This window comes from Mastacembelus armatus, chromosome 15 (assembly GCF_900324485.2).
Source record: "Mastacembelus armatus chromosome 15, fMasArm1.2, whole genome shotgun sequence".
Lineage (NCBI taxonomy): Eukaryota > Metazoa > Chordata > Actinopteri > Synbranchiformes > Mastacembelidae > Mastacembelus > Mastacembelus armatus.
In genome coordinates, this window is record NC_046647.1 from 9,420,238 (window position 1) to 9,447,879 (window position 27,642).

The 27,642-nt window shown below is 38.4% G+C and overlaps 1 protein-coding gene across 2 annotated transcripts in view; it reads left to right on the forward strand.

Annotated features, from left to right (window-relative positions):
- Positions 1-305: 305 nt before the first annotated feature.
- The window catches only part of macrod2 (mono-ADP ribosylhydrolase 2), a 370,378-nt gene continuing 343,041 nt past the window's right edge, over positions 306-27,642 (forward strand). The window contains exons 1-3 of one of the 2 annotated variants that reach the window (XM_026308573.2): positions 306-524; positions 3,808-3,909; positions 7,001-7,114. In XM_026308573.2, the coding sequence (XP_026164358.1) occupies positions 488-524; positions 3,808-3,909; positions 7,001-7,114 (253 nt within the window). In that variant the 5' untranslated portion in view covers positions 306-487. The remainder of the gene's footprint in view (positions 525-3,807; positions 3,910-7,000; positions 7,115-27,642) is intronic. The other variant, XM_026308574.2, reaches the window with a different exon arrangement.

The following is a 27,642-nucleotide window of genomic DNA, read 5'->3' on the forward strand; positions in this document are numbered from 1 at the left end:
AATAGATCAATATTTAACTCAAAATTAGATACTTGTCAAAAAAAATGCAGCTTTTCAGAAAGTTTTTGTTAAGTTTCAAAGCAGTGTCTGATTTGAAAGTTTATTCTAAGTGACTCAAAGTAGACTTTCTGCCCGAGTGGCCCTGCATTAACTGACCACCTCACACGCCAGGAGGCGGAACCACTGGAAACAACCTACCCTGCCTCCCCGGTGTGTTGATCTTCTCTGATTGACGCATCAGCTAGACCAATCGTGCGGCCACTTCCCCGTTCTCAACAACCAATCATTTGACTAGGATTCGTACACATAATTTCACGGTAGGTTGAGTCGACTGAAGACCATAGCAATTTGACAGCTTCACAGGTGAGACAACCGTGCAGGGGCTGTTTCACTTTACATTTCAGGTTCTCCCGGAGCACTATTCACTGTGAGCCTGGGGTTGTCACATTCAAAAAACAACCTTCCGAAGTCTTATCCTTCCGGCAGCATGAGCAAGAAGAAAAAGGACTGGAAGACTGAAAAAGGTAAGGCTTTTTGGGGGAGGAATGAGGCTATCACCATCTGCACGGCAGACAGCATGAATCCTACCCATGCCAGAAGACTGACAGCCTCTGTTTCAGTCTGGTTCGTATTGCTGTAACACTGCCTACCTATCCAGACTGTCCTTTAATCCCAAAGGGCGGCGGTAAAGATCTTATAATGATGTTTAGATGCCGTAATGCATGTTTGACATTCGCATCAACATTGTTCACACAGTTACCTGCTCATTAGCTCACGTTTAAGGTGCTCACCGCTGGTTCTGCCTTATTCAGGTCTCAGCACCATCACACCCTGCCTTCCACCTGTGTGATACAGCAGCGGTAGTTTCCAGAGACCTTCCTGTGAATAAATATTCCCCCGTGTCCAAACTGCGGTCACAGCTCCAGTAAAACAAAGGAAACAGCTTGTCTCGTCGTTTGAAAACATCGTCGTGTGTGTTTATTAGAAGACAAAGAAGAGCGACCTCTGCTTTGCAAAACACACTCTGAAAGTTTCGATTCATGCTAAATAAAACTTGCCTATTTGACTCCAGGTGCCGTAAACAAACAGGATGGACCTGTTGTGCACAAAACGGCAAAGACGTGTTGCTCCTTTCTATACTTCTTAAGTTATTCACTGTTTTCATTTGTCGTAGCTTCAGACACAGCACAGGTGAAATGATTGGCGTTAATGAGCGATGTTTCAGTTCAGTGTATCTGAACGTGTGCTGAGAAATGGGCACAGTCAGCACCACGTCTGGGAACTTTGTAATAGAAGCTCAGATGAACTTCTCATCTCATCACATTGGCTTAAATGGATACAATCAATTCAATTTAACACGATTTTTGCAGCTCTGACCTCTAATCCAGCTGGGATGTGACACCAAATAATAACAAATACAAGGGTTCTTGTTACCATTGTTGATATCATGGCTGAATTTTATTGGGGAGGTTTGTTTTAATGTAAGATGTAAAATATTGCAGTTCTATTAGTATCTTGTCATCAAACCTGCTATTTTCCTTAAGTGTATGAGATTTTGTAAATAATCTTATCTTAAGTCTCTGAGCAAATGTAATAATTAATTTTAGCCAGTCATTTCCGGTTCTAGCAGGTAGCTGCATGAAATGACCATCAAAGTGAATCAGATTTGAAATTCTGAGCATATAAACCTCTTGCTCAAACTGTTGCAAGAGGAGATCAAAATTAGTAAAAAAAAAAAAATCTGAAAATTAAGATATTTAAAAATATATATATCTTTTTAGAATAGCCGTCTGGTCGAAGGCTAGTCTGTACACAAAACTGGTAACATGTAGTACCATCATTGTTTTTTGGCAAAACAAGCCTTATTTTGAAAGGGGCAAACATCCAAAATTTGACTAGGGTGCAGACTTTAGACAACTTCCTTAAACAAATTAAGTAAGGAAGGAAACATGAAAACAGAAATTTTAATAATTAAACACTGGCTGGCATTCCCATCTTGAACTGACCCAGTACAGGGAACCCATGTGGGACTTGGCACCAGTAACACCTCACTGTACTCTATGCATACACTTATATTTAATAAAGCACATTTTCAGCCTATCTTGTTCTCATGGCAACTAAGCTAAGCTTTGGGATTCTTTAACGACCAAAAGTTCAGCACAGTGATGAAATGCTTTAGTGTAGTCCAGAGAGCTTGACTGCCTTTTTATTCATTCATGTAGAATAAAAGCAGCCCTGGGAATGGTATGACTGGGCAAGAGGGAGAGAAACACATAAGGGATTGAACAGATATTTCCCACTGCAGGAATATATTTGATGTAAGCCAGACCTGCTATGGGATGTTGCCAAAAGATGACCTAAGGCACCTTGTGTTTCTTTCTCCAACATAGTCAGCATCTATTGCTTCAATATTTTGGGCTATCATTAGCATAACGGACAAGTGTCATAATTCATAATTCCTTTAAAAGAATAGTACAGAGTTCTTCTGCTCTTTCATGCCTAGACCTGTAAAAACAGTCTAATAAAGTACTGCTGTTTTGCTTTTCTTTAGTGTCATTTAGACAAACTGCATGTGACAGAGGGGATGGTTAAATTGACCAAGATTCACATACTTGGGAATTTATTTGGTGAAGATTCTACAATGAAGCACATAATTGGGATGAAGCTTATTTTGCAGAACAGCCCAGTGCTGTCTGGAGAAACAGCAACAAGTTGAGGCACCTCTGTAATCACTGGCGACTAATATGAAGACTTGAGATCTGAGGACAAAGTGATACAGCAGTGCAAGAGGTTGAGCATGATGTGCTGATGCCAGTTATGATGGAGTTTATTGCAGTACCTAACAACCCAATAACCTAAAGTACATACATCGCTTGCACACACTTTAGGTGTCCAGTAGGTACTTAACTGTGGGTAATTATGGTAAAGTAGGTTTCTTTATGTTCAGTACTTGGTAAGGTACGCTATAAACAGAAATTGCCCAATGCACAATTTCGAAAAACTCATTTACGTTCTTTAACAAACAACTAATAATACAGTCACATAAAGCTTGCAGAGCACTACAGGGCTGTTGTTCAGACTACAATGAAGCTTAAGGCACATGGTGACATACTGTAGCTTGTCGGTCTCAGCTAAGAGCAATGGAGACACAGTTTCATCCCAGCCAATCCAAACAGCAGCCAGTTTCACTAATTAAAACATATAACCAAAGGAAAGGGGACTAATGAGTGCACTCAGCGGGCAGTGGGATGTCTGCTGGGAACAAACATCAGCATTGTTCGGGGTCTCCATGGTACATGCCTGAGAACACAGATGCAGTAAATGGACATTCATTCACAGTACTTGTGTTCAAACATCTTGTATGGCAAGCAGCCATCCTCCTGTACAAGACTCCCTACCAGTTCCAGTGTGGACCTCTTTTTTTTTTTTTTTGTTGAACCTGTGCTTTGACCCTGTAAGCCAGAGGAGGATTTTAACATGTGAAACAAGCTCATGTTATTGAAAATTACAGTTTTTATGAAGTAAATTTGGAGAGCAAGGTAGGGGTGGAGCAGGATCAGGGAAGAGCAAAGGAAGGGCACTTGGATACAGTTTGATATGAAATTAAAAGTACAAACGAATTCAGTCGATGGAGAATTAAATTGGAAAGTACACAACTTTCACTGGAAATGAATGTTACACTTCTTACCTGTGTGTGCCATTGACAAATCTATTTCCCTCTTTCTTACCTCCTCTTTTTCCTTCTTTTTTTTAGCATAGTGTACCAGTGTTATTCTTGCTAAAATTTATGGTTGTTTTTCTCCACAGAGAGACTTCTCCATCTAGATCAGGAGGCAAGACGCAAGGAATATCGTCGTCAAGATTTTATATCTCTGGACAAGATTCTAACCTGGAGAGAGGAAAATAGACGTAAGAGAGGCAGCTTATTGTCTGAGATGCTGAATGTCTTAAGTTGGGTAATTGGCACATTATGGCAGTGTGTACACAGCCATGCCATAAATTCTTATTCTTAGTTTATTCAGTATTTCCAGTGTCTCCATGTGTCATCCCAAGTATTTTCCTATTTCTGTGTAAACCATGCTGAGGGCCTTACGACTGAGAGAGAGAGAAATGATGGACAGAGGTAGAAATATTTTATGTCAGAAAGACTGAACATGGCTTGATGTGAGGTGATTTCCTCAGTTGCACAGGAAATAAGGCAATGAACATAGAAGAAGAGTTATAGCATATCCCTTATGTAAAATTGAGTAAGAGACCATATATTTGTAATAGGCAAAACTACATTTTTCGTAAGTTCCTGTAGCCAGGCTAACAATGTGTAGTCATTTTAAATGGCCCTCAAAACAAACCTGACCATATTTTTTAAAAAATACAATTAGCAGAAAATAACTGTATGAAAACAACCATAATTCTGTACGTTTTCTTCGCCTGTGCTCAAGTACATGCATAATACTAACAATGCTTTTCTAAAGTTGCAACCATGGTGTATTACTGTACAGTTTAACATTAGCACTGTGTAGAAATATCAAAGTATCAAATTGATTTAATTTTTTTTTCCTTTTCCAAATACATAAATCAAAATTGCAGTGGTTAAATCTGATAAGAGTTTAAGGAAATATGTAATTGATTGGGAAAAGTTGATTTGCTGATGTTTTTAAGGAACAAAAATGGATAAATGAATAAATCATACGTCATATGGCACAAAAAGTAACAAAGAAAACTCAGTAAACCTACAGTTCTTATATAGGCCCATAGAAACAGAGCTTTAGAGCAAATAGTAATGACCCAAGAAAGACTAGGTTAAGATTTCATTTCAAAACTACTTGTGGTATTCTTAAATAGTTTCATTATATGCTTATTCTCAGTCGTAACTAGTTATGCTACACAGTTACTCAAAATAAATTTCTTAATACTGGGTTAAGTTTTGCTTGGCAGCATGTTTTGGCATGAGGTGCTGCAGGATTTTTACATACAATGGCTTCAGAAAGAGGTGGTGTGGTGGTTAGTACTGTTGCCTCTCAGCAAGAAGGTTTTAGGTTCCACACTGGGAAATTTTTGTGTGGAGTTTACATGTTCTCCCTGTGCCTGTATGGGTTTTCTTTGGGTACTCCAGTTTCCTCCCACAGTCCCAACACATACAGTTTGGGCTTCGGTTAATTTAATGACTCTACATTGCCCGTAGGTGTGAATGTGAGTATGTTTGTTGTCTGTGTGTCCCAGCCCTGTGATAGACTGGCAGTCTGTCCAGGGTGTAACCCACCTCTCCCAATCTCAGCTGGGATTGACTCCAGTGATCCTGCGACTGTGGGTGTATCAGGATAAGTGGAAGATGATGTATGGTTTTAGAAAGTATTTAGACCCCTTCAATTTTGGCACAATGTATTGTGTTGTAGCTTTCATTTTAAATTGATTTAAAGAGATTGAATTTAAAATAGTAAAAACATCTTTTAGCTATTTTTAAAAAATTTTAACAGCCAAAAAACAGAAATTTCTTATGTGGCAAATATTTAGACCATTAATTCGTTACTTGGTAGAAGTCGTCTTGAAGGCAATTACTATTACTATTACACTTTGAGTCTTCTGGCATCTCCATAAGATTTGCACATCTGTGTTTGGGACATTTATTCCATTTTTTTCTGTTGAATCCTCTCAAGCTCTGTCAGATTGGATGGGAAGTATTTGTGAACCTGTATCTTCAGGTCCTCTCTGTAGATTTTGTGTGGTACCTAAGTCTGGCCTTTGTTTGGGCCATTCAGTCAGACCTGTCCTGAAGCCACTCGTGTCGTCTTGGCTGTATCCTGTTTCTTTTAATTATTTTTGAAGTTTCTAGAACTTTACTGGTTTGTACATGTGAAAAATTGAATTCACCAGACATACTATTAAGAGGCACATGCTTGTGTGCATGAAGGTACCCTGAAGCATACAGAAACACCAGGTTAAGGTGGCAATTTTGTCCATTTACAACTAAATATACAACACAAAGTGTTCCAAAGTGAATGGGTCAGAATACTACATGACATATTTCTGCCTTTAAAAATATAACATTTAAGGTACTAATAAGAGATGCAAAAAATAAAAGATATACGTAAATAAATGTATTAGGTGTATTTAGCTATAAATGCAATATACAAGATGTGTATATATATAATGCTACGGGTAGGTCATACATGGAGAAAAAATAAAGAGGGAATTAAATTATGTATGCAAGGATGAAGCTCTAATAAAATTTCTTGGCTGGACTTTTAAATGACTGCAACACAGTTAATGCTCAACTCTTGCCATTCACAGTATTTAACACAAATTGCTGCCTGAAGTCATATTTTTTTTCCACTGCAACAAGAAGAATGACAAATATACAGATAACTTCTTAAGACTATAAAAACTAATTGAGAATGTGAATTCAAATTCAGTTTCCATCTAAAACTCTTTTAATAGTACTGTAATGTATACTTTTTATTGGTTTCCAAAATGTATTATAGGATACTAATGACCAAATTTAACTGAAGCTTTTGCCTTTTCAAGCACATTTGAGAAAGTTTAGTTATTGAAAGAACCACCACTATACATTTTTGTTAGAGAAATTAAAATGTTTACCCTCAAGTGACCTAATCCAGCTTACTTTAGTATAACACTTTTGAATAGGGCCTACTGTGTATTGTGGAAATATAATTGTTGCTCTCAGTGAGCACAGTTTGCTCTAACCTTGACTATTTGATAAGGGCCCAGATGTCTTTCTGTGTGAAATCACCTCCCTTTTTTCTTACCATAAAAACTGATGTGCTGGGCTGCAAGCAGCCAGTGACTCTCATGCTGTACTCAGGTGCTGTGTGACTGTTACTCCTTGCAAGTAAAACTTCTATATAATCTTACCGAAGTTCGTCCTCTGTGTCTATTTGTTAAAAGAATTTACCTAACATTTTTTTTTATTGAAGGACACTTCCATATTTTTATGCTCATCCTTGAATTGATGCAGGAGGCTGAATTTCTCTCTTTATTTCAGCCAATGACAAAGAGGAAGGGAAAGAACCGACAGGTGGTGGAGGACTGAGTGACAAAGTGTCTCTCTACAAAGGAGATATTACTATCTTGGAGGTGGATGCCATCGTCAATGCTGGTAAGGATTCGGCTCCTTGACTTTTGGAAGCTGTTTTGTGGTGTGGGACGCTTGAAGGCAGTTCAGCTGTTAAATTGTCCTTGGTTGCCCTCTACTGTTAAGAGTTAGAAAGGGCTGGTTCTTGTGGCATTGCACAAATGTGTTTGTTCAGCCTGTTAAACTGCTCTTGATCTTATTTCCCTAAATCCAGTGAATGCGTAGATTATGTTTTGAAGTCATCTTACTTAACTTTTTAAAGTGAATAATACTTGAAGCACAAGGTTATTAGCCTAATTAATTTTGATTTGGTTCACAGTTCTGTTCAACTCTCGTCATTAATGTGGTGTGTGTGTGCTGTAATGATTAGTTGTCACATAGCCAGTGCTCCTGTTAGGGAAAACTTTGTAAAGATCTGCAATAGTGAGTAAAATAAAGGATATAGAAGCAGGTAGGATTAGCAGAAATGCGCTTTCCAGCGATTAGTGTTATGTTATTTTCTACAGTCTTCTCACAACCTACACACACAGTCAAACATACTAAAAATTGTTTTACCTGTTGCTTTTGCAGCTGCTCAGAAACATTTTGCAGCTACTGAGGTGATAGTTACACCACTGATAGCCCAATTTTGATTTCTACCTTTTCTCTCCACATGCAGTATTTGCGCACACACACAATAGAGTCTACTAAGCTGCATGCATCTTGTGTGAAATTAATTCTCTATAATTTATGCAAGACTAATAGATGTGAAAAACTGACAGCTCTGTTGGATGAGGCTAATGAATATAATCTATTCTGTAAATCCCCATCCTGGTGAAGGATCTTCTTCTGTATCATGCAAAAGACAAAGATGTTGTTTACTACACCTCAGAACTAAATGTCATGTCATTATGGCCTTTTCAAATGTAGTACATGTAGTGGTTATTAGTGTGTTGTTTTTGTTGAGTTTTGTAATAAGAGAGAGTGAGACGACATACTGGTGGTATGGTATGTATTCTCATAGTCTAATATACACCAGACTAACAGTCATGAAACCCCCTTTCATTGTATTTTTTCGTTATTTTATTGCAGAGTGTATATTACATCTACGTTCTTTAGGCAGTATCTTATGCAAATCAAGGCAAATGCAGTTATTAAAGTGATCAATTCTATTAAGCGAATGAATGAAGCTGAGAAAGGAACATTGCAGGTTTCTATTTTAAAGTTTTCTTCAGTTTGTAAAGTTGCTATACATCCAGGCTCTGACCAGGAGGCATTTCGTTCTGTTTAGCAGGCTGGAAGGGGGTCTGAAATTTTGAGAGAATTGCTGAAGCCTATAATTTTCAGTAGGTCACAGTAGTTTGCCCACTGACATTCTGTTCATACTCATATTCTGATCTTTTGATAGTTTGTTCAACTTCTTGCCTTTCATCTGTTTCAGTCTCTAGGCTGCAGTATGTCCACTGTTTCAGCTGTTTTTAATTTAGGGACCAGTAGACTGCTGTGTATGAAGTGCGGAACCTGAGCACCATGGAAGTATTAGACTAAAGCTTAATAACCTGTCAGACTGTCAAACAAGTGCAGGGATACAAATTCAAGGTAAATGTGATGGTCTGTGTACAAAATACATGGAGACTTTGAAGGACTCTTTTGCACTTTTGCATATTTCGGCTGTTATTGTACCCTTTTATGTCACAAGGTGATATAAACAGAAGAGCCGGTTGTTGGTATAATCCTATGCTGTTGTACCTGCTTGCAGAGTTAGGACTGTTTAGTACTGTGGTTACACAAAGTAATTCAGTATGTTGATACTATAACACAAGACAGAATATTGACATGTTGGCCATAATGCATTATGACCTAGCCTATGTTGATTTCCTATGTGCATTAGCATTATTGTTTTCCTAATGCATTAGCTCAGAGGACTCCAAAATTGCACCTCTTCAAGACATAAGCAAAGCTGCAGTGTTTGCATGTTTTTTTGTTTTACTTTATCACATAACATTTTGAATATATTTTATAAACCAATGGTGCATTGAAAATGTGTGCAATGTTTTGCCATGACAGCAGCAATATGTGGATTGCAAAAGAGAAATGTCTGTAATTTTAGGGAACACAGGCCATCTTAGTACTGGGGTTATGGTGCCCGACTATAGCTTTTAGAGGGTGTCAAGTTGCTTTATGTCCTCCATTAAACTTTAATTATTAGGCTCATTGGGCTTTTAATTCTTCCTTAATTCTCTTTGGCTGGAGGTATTCAAACTGCCACCTGGGTGAAAGCCTGGAGAGAGTGGGACAGGAGGTACTGTGGTGAGAATTGGTAACCTGCAAGGGTGGAGGGGAGGATGGACATATTATGACAAGATGGCTTGAGCTGCAGCTTCCAGCCCCACCAGATGGCCCAACACGGGCTAATGTTAAGCATGAGCCTGCATTGGTCTGCCACCACTGTGCTTTAAATGCTATGAGACCTACACTCCTAGAGTACCTGTAACTAACCATCTTCATACTGTTTTAAAGTATGAAAGTAACAGGGAGGTTGTTAAACTAAAGAAATTAAGGGAACACTTAATCATCACAGCATAACACCAAGTCTGTTCAGGGGACTTCAGTCTGTCCATTTAGAAAGCACAAGTGACTGTGAATAATTTTCACCTGCTTTGGTTCAAATGAAAGTAACAACAGGTGCAATGGAGATGCAAAAGCAACTCTGAAAAGCCCTTACACCAAGAGAGCTGGACAGGGCTGTAGAACGGCAAGAGCCCTACAAAATGATACGTACCAGGCTAGTGGTGTGCATGTTTCTTACCAAATGGTCAGAAACAGACTCTACGAGGGTGGCATAAGGGCTCTGTGTCCCCTAGTACGACCTGTGCTTGCAGCCCAGCACTGTGCACTTCAATTGCCATTTATCACTGAACACCAGAATTGGTACCATGTTCGCTTCACAGATGAAAGCAGGTTCATGTAAAAGAGTTTGCAAATGCCGTGGTGAATGTTATGCTGCCTGTTACATCACGGAGTATGACTGTTTTGGTGTTGGGTCAGTGATCATCTGGGGAAACATATCCTTGGAGGGCCACGCAGACCTTCATGTCATACCCAACACTACCCTGATTCCTGTGAGATACTGGTGTGACATCCTCAGAGTGACCTTATGCTGGTACAATGGGCCCTGGGTTTCTGTAGGACAATTTTTCACTTTTATTTTTGGTGTGATTTTGAATACGACTGTTACATACTTTTGCTTTGAACCAATTATACCGTGTACATTTGTAAATATTTTAACTTGAATAATTTCTTCATCACATTGCTGATGTGATTTAAGTGTTTTTTTTTGAGCAGTGTTTATGACACATCTCTCAATAGTGGATTACCATTTTTCCTCAGTGTACTGTCAAGTTGAATCATTTGTCAAGGGTATTGATTCCCTAAGCATTGAAGGCTTTCTGCCCAGATTCTTGTACTGCATGCATTTTTCTTTTGTATAATGGTTGTAGTATATTCTGATTGAAATCGACAATAATGTGTTGTATTGTAATTTTGATAAACGCCCAACAATTTCCGTAGTAGCTCATGTCTGTGTTATACTGTATATCTTTGGATTGGTATTGAACAATGATAAACTGAAAGAGGAGGCTACTGCAATTAATAAAACATACTTCTTAGAAAATTGTAGGGTTCACTCTCAATTTAAAGGTGTGAACGAGGGTTTAAATTTATTGTATGTTATTACTGTTGCTTTTACATGGCAAACCCAGGATTATGACATGGGTGGAGTGTATGTGAGTGTTGCCATCCATCTCAAATCAAAATGAGGTCATAAAGATAGCTGTATGAAGTGGAGAGGGCTTCTCTTATCATGATGACTGTGGTAATTATGCACAAAGTGTGTCTCCCAATCCATTACCTGCTGTAAACCTTTCCCATCTTTCTGTATTAGATCATTTTTTACAGGAGCCAATTTAGTGTGCACAGGAAATCTGGTTATGAATGCTATAAAGAACTTGAAGGTGGTGAGATGAATGTGGGACAGGCAATTGGTATGCAGTCGTATGAAGCAGCTTGTACTGCAGTCATCACAGGTTTGATGAGAGCGGTGACCCTCAGAGGGCAGAATACCATGATCCAGTGGAGATTGACATTTATACATTTTTAGATATGCAATCGATTCAAACAGTGCTTGCGTGCAGGGTTGCTTGGCACACAGGCCGTATTGTTTACCATCACTGATGTATGTCATACAGTACAGAAGGCTGCACGCCCTGGTTCAGCCAGTACAGGACAGAATGTAACATTGTTCTGTTGTTAAAGATAACATGAAAATATGTTCGTCATTTTTCAGCCAGTTTATGGGATAATGGAAACTTGTCCATTTGTTACGCTGGAAAACGAGATTGTAAATCACATATTTAATTGAATTGCTCTTGAACTAAACTACTAAACTTGTTCTAATGGTTAAATTGTGTGTTGCAGTAAAACCTAAACATGCCATGGATTTTGTTACTTGATTATTTGAGGGAAGATTTGAGTGTTTGTCTTATAAATAATATAGGCCCTGTAACAGTATAAACACATGTCACTGGTGGCTACTTTTTTTTTTTTTTTATTTGGGTCAGGGAAGTACGTGGTGGTTCTGGTTCATACTTATTGAAAATCTAGTAGTAGTGGCAGCACAGAAGCAGAGCAGGATAATGATGTGTAACATCCAGAGTGTGTTATGTGTTTCTTTGAGCCACAGTTCTTAATGGAGAGCACTTGCCTTGTTTATTAGGGAATGACCATCTGAGTGCTCTGGCAATATTTTTGGCTTTCCAGAATTAGATTGGCGTTTTTATTCTCATACTTGGCACTTGGTCTACAGACAGACTGTAAAAAGACAGACTTTTCATTGTTGCTCTTCTCAACTTTAAGCTGCCTTTAAAGGTCTGTGTGTAATATATGGCAACATATTCTCATTTTCTACTTTGTGAAAGCCAGTACTCTTTTGTGAAATTGATTTGCTGTTCAAATCTGTATTTTACTGCATCTGTCTAAAATGTTGTTGGGGTACTACATTATTGTTAGGCAGGAAGAGTTTTTAGCTGTTACTGAATAGGCTGTCTCACCAATTGGCCCATATGTGCTACCACATCAGGCTATGGCATGACATGCCAAAAATGATGTCAGATTTGCAGTTCAGTTTTATCTTTTCTATTTCCCTTAGTGACTGATGGTTACAGCTTTTGGTTTTGCTTCCAAATGTTAAGGGATCATGTCAGTGTAGACTCTTCATTAGATTTTCTGTGAAGCCATGGATGTGCTGCACAACACGCTCAGCCCCTGGAGAGTTTGGCTCGACAGGTCTATCTGTCTCTCTGCAGATTTCACACTCTGTGCCATAACTGCCCTGAGTGATGCAGCCATGCTTCCAGCATGCTCCTCAGGCTCTGTCTGTCTCTTTCTCTCTGTTCTCTCTTTTACTATGCTGCCAGGTCCCTGTACGTGCACCTATACACTGATACTTAAATATGCAAGCAGAAAATACATTAGAAACCATGGTGGAGGGCTGGTAACTTCCTGAGCAAACTTGTGATTGTTGCACTGTCACACTAAGAATGAAAATCAATGCCCCTAGCAGAGTGAAACTTGCTGCTCTGTTGAACAGTGAAATGACTCCAGTGAGTGGGTTGCGTTGGGTCTTGCACTAAAAAGTCCAGTTAATCGTATCAACCCTGAAAGATGTACGTAAGGACAGGGTTTTTCCTGCTATCAGGATGGCAGACCAGCTGGTGAGCTTTTCCTCCTTCTGATCTCAGCGCAGTTTCTGTTCTCCCAGCATCCAGATTGTCAGCAGCCTTGAAGCCTGCTAGACTGTTTGGTCAGTGTGAATTTTTGCTTAATTTGTGTGACCTATGTAGTGCCAGCTTGACCATAAAGAAATTATTTTGCCAGATAAAAATGTGGCTAATGGAAAGTAATCACTGGAATCTTTGCTCTCTTGGTCTCTTCCATTGCTTGGACACTGCTAAATGATCTCTGACCATATTGATTGTTCTGAAGAATGAGCCTTTCCTTTCTTCACAGTTACTCTGGTTCTCTGTAATGCTCACACTTAAAAGCATAAACACCCACACACCCAAAGCAATGTTTGGGCCCTGAAACCGACTGAATTTCTCGGAAGACAGTTGCCAATGTTCATGAAGAGGCCTGTCTTTCAGGTCAGATCCCCACTTGTTTCCCTAGTGGACACAGAACTTAACTGATTGTTGTCAAGGTCAGAAATTCACTGTTTGTATCCCTGTTTTTATTACTCCTTCCTCTCACCCGTGTTCCTTCACTCCCTCCCTGTCCTGAGACAGCCATTTGAAAACAGCATACCTTATGCTGTATGTTTCTATGTCTTTCTGGGCAATAACATGAATGTCAATAACAAACAATGTTTTCAGAAAAACAAAATAAAATAATTCTTTGACTAGGTTTCTTGGAGATGGTGGCTGTAAATTGACACATCGTACTGCTACCCATATATGAGTATATGAAGGCTTGTGTATATGCTTGTGTGTGTGCATGTTTGTAATAAGGGCTTGGTCCTATGTAACAGATTAATAACATGATTTGTTGAATGAGTTGTTGGATAGCAAGCAAATAAAACTTTTCTTTACCAGGGAATCTAGCATACCACTAGATGAATAGATTCAATGCTCCTAAAGCTTATATATTTAATAACCTGTAGGGGGTACTGTGGCTCCACCTATGTAGCACTGACATCTCTGATAGCAGAACAAGTTTGAGAAGTGGGATGGCTGAGCTGGTTCTGCATTTCAGCTGGATTAATCCCTTTTTTCTGCTTCCCCTTCACAGATGTTTCATTAGAACTGTTTGCAGTGACAACTGGAAAGTCCAAGGCATCTTGCAGATTCAGAGCTTCTGCTTCTCCAGTAGTCTAGAAAAATGTCCAGTATTGTGCTGTTTATGGAAATCGAAAACTCATTTTTGGAACAAAAATAAATAGTTTACAAAAAAACTGTGAATCTGAAGCTCAGTACAAGGTTGCAGATGTTACACTATAATTAGTATTGAAGAAGGGAGTGTGGCTGTGCACTTCCTGCGTGGAGATGTGGAGATAGAGAATGTGTGTAGTTGCATGTACAAAAGAGGGAGTGTGTTCTTTTATCTGTAAGAGAATGTGGGGAGATGCTGGACGAGACTAGCTCTTTACTGGCAGAGTGAAGCAAGGCTGAAAGGAGAGGGTTGGAGAAATCAGCCCCTGACTGCTGACTGTTTCTTTGCACAGTCCCCAGGCAGTGTGCACTGGTCGTCATCAGGCCAGTTCTTTTACCCTGCTTTCGCTACCCCTTTGTGTTTTTTGGATCCCTCATTTCAGTTTGTCTCAGTTAATCTTGCAAATACTGTCAACCTTCGCGGAAACAAACGAATGCAAGGCATGTACACAGAGAGCCCAGAAAAGTGTGCGCCTTAGCAGAAATACTGATGAGCTACTTGGTTACAGGCCTGCAGTGGTAAGGTTTTCTATAATAGCTTACTATGTATAATGGCTAGGTAATGGTGATTGTGCAGGTAATGTGAACATAATGTTACAAGTAAGTAAAGGAATATAAAGCATGCATTTTAGTGAGGCCATTTTCTTTGAGGGATGTAATTTTCTTTCACCAGATGCTCCATTTGATAATTTCGTACATTAGCTTCACGTTGCGTATTTCTTCAGAATGGTTGCAGAGCTTTAACTATAAATTCACACTGTCCAGAATCCATAGTCACGTTGTAACAGAAATAAAATAATCTAATGCAGTGTTACTGTGACTGTCAAAATTTCACATAGAAGATCAGCACTTTATGGAGATAGGAAATTGTATCCTCCCCATTATTTTCCTGTTTGCTAAACGGAAAAGTCATTCCATGTAAGAGGGCCTCTAAGCAACTGAAATGAAAGGCTGTGATGTTTGCTGAGTAGCTTTAAATGAGAATACAGTTCCTATAACCCAGGGCAGTTCATTCAATATTTGTGAGGATGTACAAGTTTCTTTCAAAGCTTAGGAAACAGCAGTCATGTTCATAAAAGTAGCTCTGAACTGGCCATTTTGAATGCATTTTAAAATAATGATATTTTTCTACTAGTCTTAAAAGTTTTATTTAAGAGCAATTCTCAAAAAAATATGATGCTGTTACATTTCCATAACACTATTCAGAACTCCTTTTAAGGCAAAGGTTTTTCCTTCATTAAGCAATTAGGAGTAAATGCTGAGAAAAGGTGTCATTTTACTCGTATAGACTACAAAATATTTCTGTCAAATTTTTGAGAGTTGGTTGGAATTACACATCATTACTTAAACTCTCAGCAGTGTCTAACAGCAGTCATGATGCTCAGAAGCCATAAATTAGCAAATGTTCATTTGGATACATGCAACTTTTCTTCCAGCATTTATAGATTTATTTATTTATTTATTTATTTTATCCTTAAATCAGAGTTAGTCACACACAGTAAATTGAACAGTTCTTAACACTGGCACTACTATATATATGCCCTTCACTTTTTTTCAATTTTGTTATGTTGCAGCCTCATACTACAGTTGTTTAAAATAATTTTTTTTCCTCAGTAATCTACATTAACTACATTCCTGTCAAAACTGTGGCTGCCCTTTTTTAAACACTGGGCAATGTATTGATATTAGGCTGTATGGCCAATTTTAATAGTCCTGGACATCTCACTGATGTCTGCAGCTCACCATAGTATAAGCTGACAGTGAACACTTAAATGTGAAGCACATTGCACCAGAGAAGTTTATACACTCAGAATATTTTTAGACTGTTTATATCCCAACTATATTTTATAGCAGCAATAGCATCACTGAACCAGAAAACATACACATTATCTGAGAAAATCACCCATAAATATGAGTCTTTAGCATCTTCTGTAATGAACCTGGTTCATAAAAGATCAGTTTTTCTGACATTAAAAAAAAAAAATTCAAAGCATGGTACCTTTTGAAATCTTACAAAATGTGAGAAGATTTGTTGTGATGTTTTTTGAGGTTGTCAATCAGGTAGTTAGGGGTTTATACACGTACATGTGCAGTACATGTATACATGAACAGATCTACTGTACAGCTATAATGAAGGTGCTCTCTCTGCAAATGCACTGAACTCCAGCAATCAGCATCAGCTCCCCGGAGCTACGTGGCTGCACAGTTGTTGCCGTCGTGCAAGATAATGAAGCACTGACTGGACATCCTGATGAAATGGATTTTCCTTCTGTTGACACAAGTGATTGTGTGGTTACTGTAGGGCTTAGGGACTGTGGACTCATTATAGACAAAGACCTTCATTCAGTGGAATGGTAATAGAAATGAGGCTAGGTTCTGTTTGCTCAAATGAACGATAAGTTATGATATGATTCTATTAGGCATGATGGAGTTCTTATTTTAAAGGTCTCAGCTTACAAGTCAGTGACTGATGTAACTATCCTGAAAGAAATGACTGCTAATGATCTCAATTTCCCAAAAACAGAGCTCATTTGGGGTTTTTGACAAAGTATCAACACTTTATTTTTTTAAGCAGACTTTAGTAGAAGGTACTCTAAACTACAGTGTTTTATTTCTGCAGTTGGTCTTTTAAGACCAATAAGACTTTCATGCTGAAAATATCCACTTACATGCTTGAAAATTCATACTGTAAAACAAAAAGTTGGTTAGCTTTAACACATCAGAGTGCTGTATGATAATGAAAGTTTGGAGATAAACAAGGGGACACTGAAAAGTGAACCTTATGTCTTGAATGCCTGGTCATTGTAGCAGGGTTCAGAGGGCTGCTGATATAGAGTAGTTATAGACAAGCTGATGATTTGTCGTGATGTGTAAAGGGTGAGCAGTGAGACCTAGTGCAACCTTAAACAAACTGCATTTGTTTAACCTCTCTCAGCTGTGGAGCTGTAATGGGATGATGGCTTCTGCCATTAGCATGATGAAATGGACAAATAAGTGACTTTAGTGAAACCCACTCAAGCACAGGGCTGCAATTTGGTTGGCCTTTGATGCTTGAGTTGGCTATGGAAACAATTTAATCTCTTTAATAGAATCTTAGCCCCCCTTCCATGGACAAACAAAGCAGATTAAGGTTCCCAATAAGGCAAAGGCTACACGATCTTTGTAAAAGAACTGAATTCCCAGTGCTGTGGGTGGCTTTGGGGTGTCTGTCTGCCATGCTTAGACACTGGTGAGAAAATGAACATCAAAGCAATGCTCCACTTTGTATCATGGTGCTTTTCCTACATTATTGAGTTTATTTTAGCAGGGTTAGGATTTTGGATCTCTTTTATTAAGGAAACCCAGCAGCAACAATACGTTATGTATTGCATTAAGTTATGGAGAGAACAATAGATAGATATATGAGAAGAACAAGAGATAGGCTGATAGATGGAACATACAATATATAAAACATGAAATAAATTTATACACAGACAAAGTAAGGCAAAGTATCTAGTCTGCAGAGTAGTGATATCTCCCTGTGCTATGAGCTATATCTAGGTTACTGCATTATTGTGTTGTACTTCAGCATGATGGTGAAGCTAATTATATCTCAAGTGGCTGAAACTCAAGGAGTTGTAAATAGTCAGTTCCTTAGCAGCTTCCACACAGTGCTGTCTTTGATATGAGCACTAAGGAGGTGATCCTTTATCCTCTTTTCCTTCCCTCTTCCACAGTGGACAGGTCTGGATTGACTTACTGTAGATATACTTCACCGTTGATGAATTAGCAAGAGGGAAAAAGTCAGGGAGAAAGTGTGTGTTTGTGGATTGCACCACATAGACAAACATGAGAACAATGTGCAAAGACACTGCATATTTATAGGTTTACTTCAAAAAGCTGCCAGGTGAGGGGAAAGAATCGGAAAGAAGCGAGGAGGAAGTTATGACAGGCAGGAGACTCGGAGGAGGATGTTGTATAATCTCAGCAGATTTAATTTCCCATGTTCCTTGGGTAATCAGGCACCACATGACCATGCTCCAGCCACCACAGTCCCCTAGGAGATGTGCCGTGTTGTTAATGAAACACATCAAGTTACAGTTGATATAGGTGCATTTATCATGTCGTAGTGGGCGTCTTCACAATTGGTGGAAAAAACAGAAAAGTTAGCTTCACACTGTATGACCAAAGCTTAGGAAACTTTTTGCCAGTAGAAATAATTACCCTTTAATTACCCCTTTAATCTGAAGATATCTGTTCAGAAAACAGGTTGAAATGGATACTGTGCACAGATGTTCAGATGCTGTTGGCTAATGCATATGATGTCATTTTGCTTACTAATTATAGGGGAAAATAAATTAAGTTTTTAAATCTCATTAATCTCATACAGAAAAGGATTATTTATTATTATATTTTCTCTGGATATTGGTTTAAATTTTGTACACATTGTATTTGATTGTTCTGTGGATACCCATGAGTGCTGTTATTAATAAAGTCTGAAATGACATTGAATGGAGGACAGAGTTGCAGCATGAGTGATCGACTTGCATCAGAAAACCATTTAGTCATGGCTTTTCTTTTTTTGTCAAGCCTAAAGAGAAAATGACTAAGCAGTATCATTATTTTTAAATTGAACTTTATGATATAGATATATTACCTCTTCAGTAAGCATTTTTGTTGGTTCTCTGGTCTAATGAGCTTCCTTATTAGTCTCTGCTATTTTGCAAATGTCTATAGACAGTTAGACCTAAAGGAAGGTATAGGGTTGAGTGGGTGATGTATGGGCTCCTGTATAAAAAGATGGAATGAACATTTCATTCAGTGTTTGAGTATGTGTATTTGTTATTGCCTCATTTTTTTTAAATGCAAGAGTTCATTATGAGTATGACAAATTTTGGTACGATAAGATAGTTATAACTGGCTTGTTCTACATATACAATTGTAGGTTAGGGCATGGGCAGTTCATTTTCATACTATTAGTGATTAAATCCACGATTTACACTACACCAAAGCATAAGGGAGAGCAGTCTATATCCCTTGTTATAAATTGCTCATAATCATAGCAATTATGACTTCTGAAATATTACATTTTCTTACTGACTGTTATGTTTGTTAATTTCACAAATTGCTATCTCTGAATTACTCATAAATTACAAGTTGAAATACTGTACAACAGCTGGAAAACACAAAACAGAGGAAAAAACATTTTACCTTCTTTTTGTTTGTCAAAATAACTTCACAGAGCTTACCATCTGATGCAAGGAATTGCACATAGTTACAGAACAGGTAAAGATTTTTATATTGGTATATGAAGCTCCTGGCTGCCATTTGAGCTTTAATATTGCACTATATTAATTCTTATATCTCCCTTTCTTTTCTTCCTTTGGCTGTCTTAAGGGTGGTCCCTCCCCTCATCACATACTGAAACTTTCACCAACATAGAAGGGAACATTTGTCTTTGTGATTGTGAGTGAAAATAATTTCGCTATGAATCACTGTAATTGTTACCAAAGTGTTAGGCATTTCATATTTCAAGAGCTTTTTTGCTTCTCACTGTGGACATATTGGCCAGTTGTGTAGCTGTTTCTAGTTTACAGTCTTAATATAGTCAACAGAATTTTACTGCAGTTGTCTTAATACAACACTACTGTTGCTGACTTAATAATTTTCAGTGTCACAGCATCTTCATTGATGATTTTGTTCTCCATGATGCTTTAACCAACACAATGAGAAAACAAAGCTTATTAACAGACAGTACTTCTTTTGCCAGTAACAGTAATTTACAGTTATGCCATGTGTCTGATTGTTAAAAAGCTTGTGATGAACTGTTCTGGGAGTATGGAAATCTTGAGTGTTTGGGCATTTTGCTGATCGTGTACATTCTTAAAAAAGTTGCTGTGAGAAACTTGGTTTGACTGACAGACAGGTTTGACTGTCCCCCAAATGAATGGCTTAACTTTGGGTGTCCTAAACTCTGTCTGTGGTGAAGCAGACCTGAAGTGACCACACACAACAGTTGGAGTTGAGAGGCAAGTTGAGGCAGAAGATTGATGTGACTGAAAACAAATTAAGTCCTATCTCTGTGTCGTACTTCTTCTCTCTGCCCTTGACCACAACAGTATCTCATATTTTGAATCTAGGTTGTACTGACTTGTCAGACATCTTAGAAAAGATACTGTAATGCTTACTTTCAGTCATGATATGCACATTTTAATTCAAGTTTTTGAATCTGTCTTGGCTTTTTCTCCTGAAAATGCAAGTTCTGAACAAACAAACTGTCCCAACAGAGAGAGGGCAAAATTATGTTTACCCACTCCCAGACAATTTGGCACAACTAAAGTTATTTTTGTTGTTGTTGTTGTTGTTGTTGTTTTGTTAGACTCGTACAAGTTGGCATCAAATCTTCAAATCATTTGTTCAGCTCAAGCTGTGCAAACATACCTAGTGCCACTTTGTAGCAGCAACCAGGGAGAACTTGTGTCTGTCCCAAAAATCCGTGTGTGTATGTTTCAGGTTTGGAAGCGTTAGAAAGCCAAGTTAAACAGCATGGCATGAGGAGTGCATTACCTCCCTCTGAGAGCTTCATTATGGTAAACTAGGTTTAGGCTTTCACTCTAAACACCAGCTGGCGTCTCAAGCACAACCGTCTGCTGTGGTATGTCAATGTATTTAGATGTTAACACTTTCTTTTTTTATGACAGTTTCTCTTCCTTTTCCTTTGCCCAGAAATGTCTGGTGTAGCGTATGCCATTTAATCAGCTTTACAAGTACTTTTTTATTTCCATTTTGGAGGCATGATTTTCTTTATACAAATGTACTGTTAAATTATTTCTTTTTTCAACAGTCTGTTATGAGAGGTAGTCAAGGAGGAGTAATTATTAAGTTTTTCACAAGGTACTATTTTATTTCTGTAAAACTCTAGACAAAAGTGACAATATTGTCAATGTTACGTATGATGTTAGTCACTGAATATGCTCCATTACTCCGTGCTGTAACATAATCAACTTTCATTTCATTTAATCAAGGTTTTTCTGTCGATTAGGAAATGCAAACCTCTGTTTGTGTGATGCATGCTACAACATCAGCCCTTTTTTGGTTTAACCACCACTATAAGGCTGAACACTCATGGAATGAGCAAGTGACAGAAGTCATCTGATGTTGTGGATTGTACAATGATACTGTTGTTGGATTTAAATGTTTCCACCCTATATCATGCTGTTTGTGAAGGCTCCAGTGGTGAATTCCCAGAGTTTTTGATGACTTTGATGTTAGTAGTGCAGTTTGTGGTATTTTTTCACTTACACGTTTCTCAAACATCTTCACCTTTCCTACTGGTTAGAAGTTCTCTCTTGTTTTGTTTCTTAAAGGGAGCAGGAATTTTGAAGTAGTGTTTAATATTTTTATGATCTACATTGTTTTCAGTTTTACCCCTTCTCTCAAATTCTACCTCCAATGTCCATATCGGTTGTTTGTTCCTATACTTGGATACTACCCACAGAAGAGATCACTGGACCTATGTTGGCATGTTAACGATACCTGGTTATGGTTGGTGACTGGTCATGGGTTGATTAGGTTTAGAACAATATAACAAACAAGTGCTTAATACTGTGGATTGTTCACAGATGAGGGGGGCTACATGATTTTACAGTCTTGTTCCCAAGTTCCTGCAAACAGGAAGTTGATGGATAGGTCTTGAAAACCTGTGTGCTTTGAGATTAATCATCATAAAAGATAACAGGCCTGTGCTTTATACTGCCAAATGGAACATGGGAGAATGCATGACTCCTGCCTGAATTTTTTGGCTGAGTGTTTCATTCACATCCTTTCCCCTCCCCTGGCAAATCCTTTGTAAAAACAGCTTTGTGGGTTCAAAGTTATATTAATTATCAAAACAAGGGAATCTGTTGGCATTGTACACTAATGGTCACAATGACCAAGAAGCACATATTCACACATGCCCACATAATGTTTTGAGTATAGGCGAACATTATGGTCAGGTCTGGTCTTCATTAGGGAAATGCACTCAATTGCAATTAGCGGTAAACATATTCTGCCATGCACTTACCCTTTGATTGCATTGTTATTGCACAAAGGCAAGATAGATGGCTATATATTTGATGCTGTGTACTTTTTCAATTAGCAAAGTTTTCTGGGTCTGTGGCTATGTGTCCCACGGGCATAGTACGTGAAGCAGACAACCTGAATAGAGCAAAGTTAGGTTTGAATTCATTAACAATTAGCAGAACCAAAAAGACATTGGATGTTACAAATGAAGATTGGATAGTGCAAATGGAGGATTTTGTGGTTTTTCCTGGTCTTTTAGCACTGAATTCACTATCTTGCTACAATAACCAGCCTTCAGGTCCAAATAATTTAATATACAGGCTTGTCCTTCAAGAGACTGCAGTGAAGTGGCAAATCTGACAGTTTGACATAATTATATAATCTTCCAGAGCATCTGAGGCAAAAATCACCCAATATAAAACATTTTCAGCAGTTTCTGTGCAAATAAAACCATTTTTTGGAGTAGCAATGGAGCGACAGGAGAGTTTACCCATTTATTTGTACGTTTATGATTGTGAGGTAGTGTCCTCCCACTCAGGGCCACAGCAAGAGGCCAGGAGGCAGAAGATGAATACCTGATAGCTACACTCCCCAGACATTACTAAATGAGCAAACTGGCAGTTTACAGCTACCTCTCAACGTAACCTGCATGTTTTATAGATGAGAAGAATCTCACTAACTGTCAGAGAATGAAAGCACCTCTCAGGATGGTACCATAATGGCCTTTCAGTAAAATGAGGCAGGGCTTTATGGGTGTTTATCATTGCACATTTCACCAACTTTTTTTTACAGCCCAAGAGGAGAGTGCAACAATGCTGGAGAGGACGTTGAAGCTTTTATTTCATTAGTCAATATGTCAGATTGATCAGAGAGCACAAGGAATGTTCCGGTGCTTTATTATTCAGACTGCAATTAAAGCGAGAACACTACTGTAAAAAGATCAAGTAAATACCTACTGGTGTCTACTAACTGCTTCATTCCCCACAAGACTTTTAATGATATACTTGTTTCATGTGATGTTTATATGTTCATGACAGGGACCCTTGGTGTCTTTCTGTTTATAAACTCTGTCACTCCTTTACTGTCACGTGACTTTATTCCGTGCACTACTGGTATGCAAATAGCTTTGTTTTTAAAGGGTGATGGTAATAGGTGTTTTAAAACTAAATTCAGAGATGGCCAGAATTTTGTGTTGGTAATTGCACTCTTTTTAATATGACTCTTTGCATGGCAAAAATGATAATTTTGTCCCTGAGCTATTTTCTTGTGAGTGTGGAAAACGGAAACTGGATTAAAACCTAGGGACAAAACTCTGAAAAGCTCTGTCAATCCAAAGTAATGAAATTCTTTTATGGTTATCTGCTTCGGAAGGCAGCGTGTTTTAAAAGGAACTGTTTTAGAGAAATGCTTTATGCCCATTACACCAATGAATAGAATGTAAAAACAAATCTAGTTCAGGTTTTCAAGATGGGAAACTGGATATGAAAAATAGCACTCTCATAGTATGTTTTCATATTTTACCATAGAGATTTAACCTCACATATGACCATGTCTCTTTTTGAAACAATAGAGAAAGCACTCAAAGGTTACAGGATACATGGTCACTGGATTGCAGCCCAATTACAAGCTTTCTATATATTTTTCTCCATACCAGCGGGAGGTCATCAGGAGCTCATATGCCTGAGAAGTGCTGAATTAGCTTTGAATGGACAAAGATGGAGACTTGCAAGGAATTAGCAAGCAGGTAGAACAAAAGAGCTTACTTGGAAGCTAACGGAGCTCATCAGTTTTCTCAATTATTTGGCTGCTAGGAGACAGCGAGTGAAATGACTTTGGCAAAGAGATTCTATTGCAGCTACTTAGAATGGATGGCCAAGAAAGTGGAGTCTTTATTATTTCTATATTATCATTCTGGTATAATAAAAGCATCATTATGAATCATTTTGATTATATTATACTGTATGTGCAGTTGCAACTAACAGCGAACTGCTGTTGTCATAAATTAAAGTTTTCACTTTTTTGTGTAGAATACTCAGTTATTATTAATTACTAGTCTTTTAGGCCGTTTAGCTCAGGAACAGTACTCAGTGTAAAGATTCTGATTTTGATCAACGTCAGTCTTAAAGTCAGGTGTGAGAGGGCAGGTGTCACATGCCTGTGATACTGACCATGCACCAGTGGGAGAAAGACGAGCTGTTGGACTCTTATTGCCTTGCAGATGCCTCAGACCATAAAGAAAACATGCACCCCCGTCCTCCACATCACAGTAACTCGATAGCTCACCACACCGCCCTTCAATGTCTCAACACCTTTCCAAGGTTGAAAAATGCCTCACACCAGAAAGCTCCCAAGGATGTTGACCTGGCAGTACAGGTCGTCACTTTGAGACAGAGAGATTCTTATCAGCCCACTCGCCCTTGCCTCACCCACCATCATCCCATGCTTCTTACACAGTGAGCGTTGACTTCTCTGAAACTTAATAGTGGTGATATCATCAAGGTGCTTCTCAATCCTGAGAGGGGTGTTGTGAAAAATACCACCAGGCACTTGGCTGACAGAGGGTGCCTCAAGGGAGTGTTGGTCAGTTTGGTACCATTAAGTGGTGTGTAATACAAGACTGAGAGAGGCAGAGAAAGAGAGAGGCAGACGGATAATTGTGAATGAAGAGGTTAGTGCTCCATAACTCATTTTCCTCTTTTTGCCCCCAAGTACGGTAATTCAACAGCAGGGAGAAATTACAAACTGCAATCCTGCTCAATCCATTATGTTTCTCTTTGAAACTATTTTACATTTTTCATATAACGCTTACCTCTCACTTGCACCCTTTTAAAGCAAAAAACATTATGGATACTGTATGTGCATGTTCCATATGAAGGTTCCCACAACAGATCAGGTGAAATCCTGGACATTTTACAAAAACTACAGAGCGTCCATGATGTGCTCCAGTGGTGGCTGTGTTGCCTTGCTCCTACTATTTGGGATAAGACATAAGAATCCATTTCAAACATACATAATTTATGTACATGAGTAAACAGAGTTGTCAGAATATTACCATAGAAGTCAGATTGTGGTTAGCACAACAGTGATTAGGCTAAAGTGTTTATGTGCCTCACTATACCAGATAATAACCCAGCTTTTATATTCAGGCTTCTAGCAACCAGATATGATCTTAACTGAGTTATTATAAACAGGACATCGTAGGCGTACATGAGCCTCCTAAATATTATGGAGACTCTGCCATGCGTGTAACAGTGTCCATGAAGACTTCAAATATATTGCATATTTACAAGGATTTCTCCTCCACTGTTTCACTGGAAAATATTGTTTCAGTTGGATTGTTATTTCACATGACTAAGAAGAATATTTGTGGATATAGATTTTTATTTTTTTTTTAAGATGATGATGAGGATATGACTGCTGTTCTGGTGGATTTGGAGAAAAAGTTTATTTTGTTGTGCCAACAATGTTCTGTCCTTTTGTGCTATAATTTATTGTGCATGAATAGCAAATAAAATGCTGTTTGCCATTAACTTAACAAGTAAACAATGCATTTTGATCTACGTGTACTGGTTAAAATAAAAGTTTGCTCCTTTAGACAATGTAATCATGTTAATAGCAAGATAATATGCAAAAATGATGCAGCTATTATTTAACAATATTTGTACTCTGCCTCCTCTGTGCAGTACTGCTACAGAATATTCACATTTATATTCCCTTAGAGTGTATTCATAAAGTTTTCATGAGGGGTGAATTAATTTGATCCCTGAATGCTTAGCTATTACAACTTGTATTGTGGCTGTCAACATGCATTGAAAGCCTGGGCAGAGGAGATGTCTAAGACCCAGGCAACTTTATTGCAAACCGCTGAGAGCTCCATTCAGAGATTTTGTTTTTATTGCAGCTTTCTCAGGAGCAATATGAGATTAGATTCTCATATTTCTTTTACATAATGTATCAAAATGTTAAACTGATTTGATACTAAATGCCTGAGAATGTCAACCAGTGACACGTTGAATGATCAAAATGAGCTGTTATATATTTTTTTCTTTCCTGCTCACAACCACTCCCCTAATCTGATGAGTCCATTGAAGCCAAACTCACATATTGTGTGCTCAGTATCTACTGTGCTTATCAACTTATCACAAGAGTCCTATAATCATATAATCAATTAGCCATGTGACCACAGTCAATATCCCTCCTTCCAAAGCTGTCAGTTTATGTTTTCATTTGTCAGCCTCAACTGACACTTATGTCAATAGAACATCCATTTTATACAATCTGGCCTAACTACATGATCAGTTTATCCCTACCTATGTCAGCTAAACAAATAACTGTCATTGTGTGACTAATTGCTTCTCTGGAGACCATGGAAAATGGACAGTGTGTAGAAATTGACACACGTTCCTCTTTGGCTACCATTTACTCCTGAGCATCTGTGTAACATATTGTAGGGGAGTATTGATTATTTGCATTTTTGGCCTTTCATTCTCACACATGCAGCAAAGAAAACAGCATAAGTGCAACAGCCTTGTTTACCGACATTATGAGCAGTGCAGCATTATGAGAGAGCAGTAATCAAAGTCACAGCCAACAAATCTAACATATACATGCTGAAATATTCATACATAATAGTACAAGGGGAACAAATAAGGGCAAGGCAGAAAAATGATGTTATTTCTTTTCTTTTATCTGGAGTTGTGGAGAGAAAAGTGGCACAGGACATCAAACCCATGGCTATTATGTCCCAGATGCTCTAGACAGTTTTGAAATTGAGGAAAAATAGCAGGCTTCCCATTTCTGAGAGCTAGCCTCAGCTGTCTTTCTGCATGACAGGTCTTGACACTGGGGCACTTCCATTCCCTCATAATGAACATGGCTGTCTGCACTGGTCATGGGGCAGAGGTGGTGTGCCGTTGATAGCGAGCTAGTTTAATTACCAGGGATGAATAGCCAAATTTCAGGTCTCTGATGGACTCTGACATGCTAGGTTTTCCTTTTGGGCGGTATAGGGTCTGAGCTCTGTGGAACTAAGCTGCTGTCAGTCCAGATGGGGTCTGGCCATGGCAGATTACCACTCCTTCTCTACACTCCTATTGGCTCTAAAGAATTATTCAGAAAGTAATACAGTGTAATCCCTCACTTCACCATGGCTTTTGCCATTCATGGCACACAATCCCTTTGACACCTGTCAACAGTCCCCACAACATAGTACCATCATACAGACGGCAGGCCTAGAGATGGATGTGTTTATGTGTATTTATGTGTGTGGATGTTGGTGTAAATGACAGAAAAGGTTGAAAGTAGTAATAACCAGTGCCATATTGATAGATTTTTAACAACAAAGCCTTTTCTGTTTCAGGACAGGTTATAATGGAAGCTGTCACTGTATAAAAATATATTCAAATTGGTTTCCTTTAGTCATTTTCCTATTATCAGTAAAAGTGACGACATATGATGAAGCCCTGCAAGTTGAGTAGCTCACCAGGGAAACTCCCATTACCCCAGACGGCCTGTCGACTTTTATTCAGTATGAAGTGAAACAGGAAT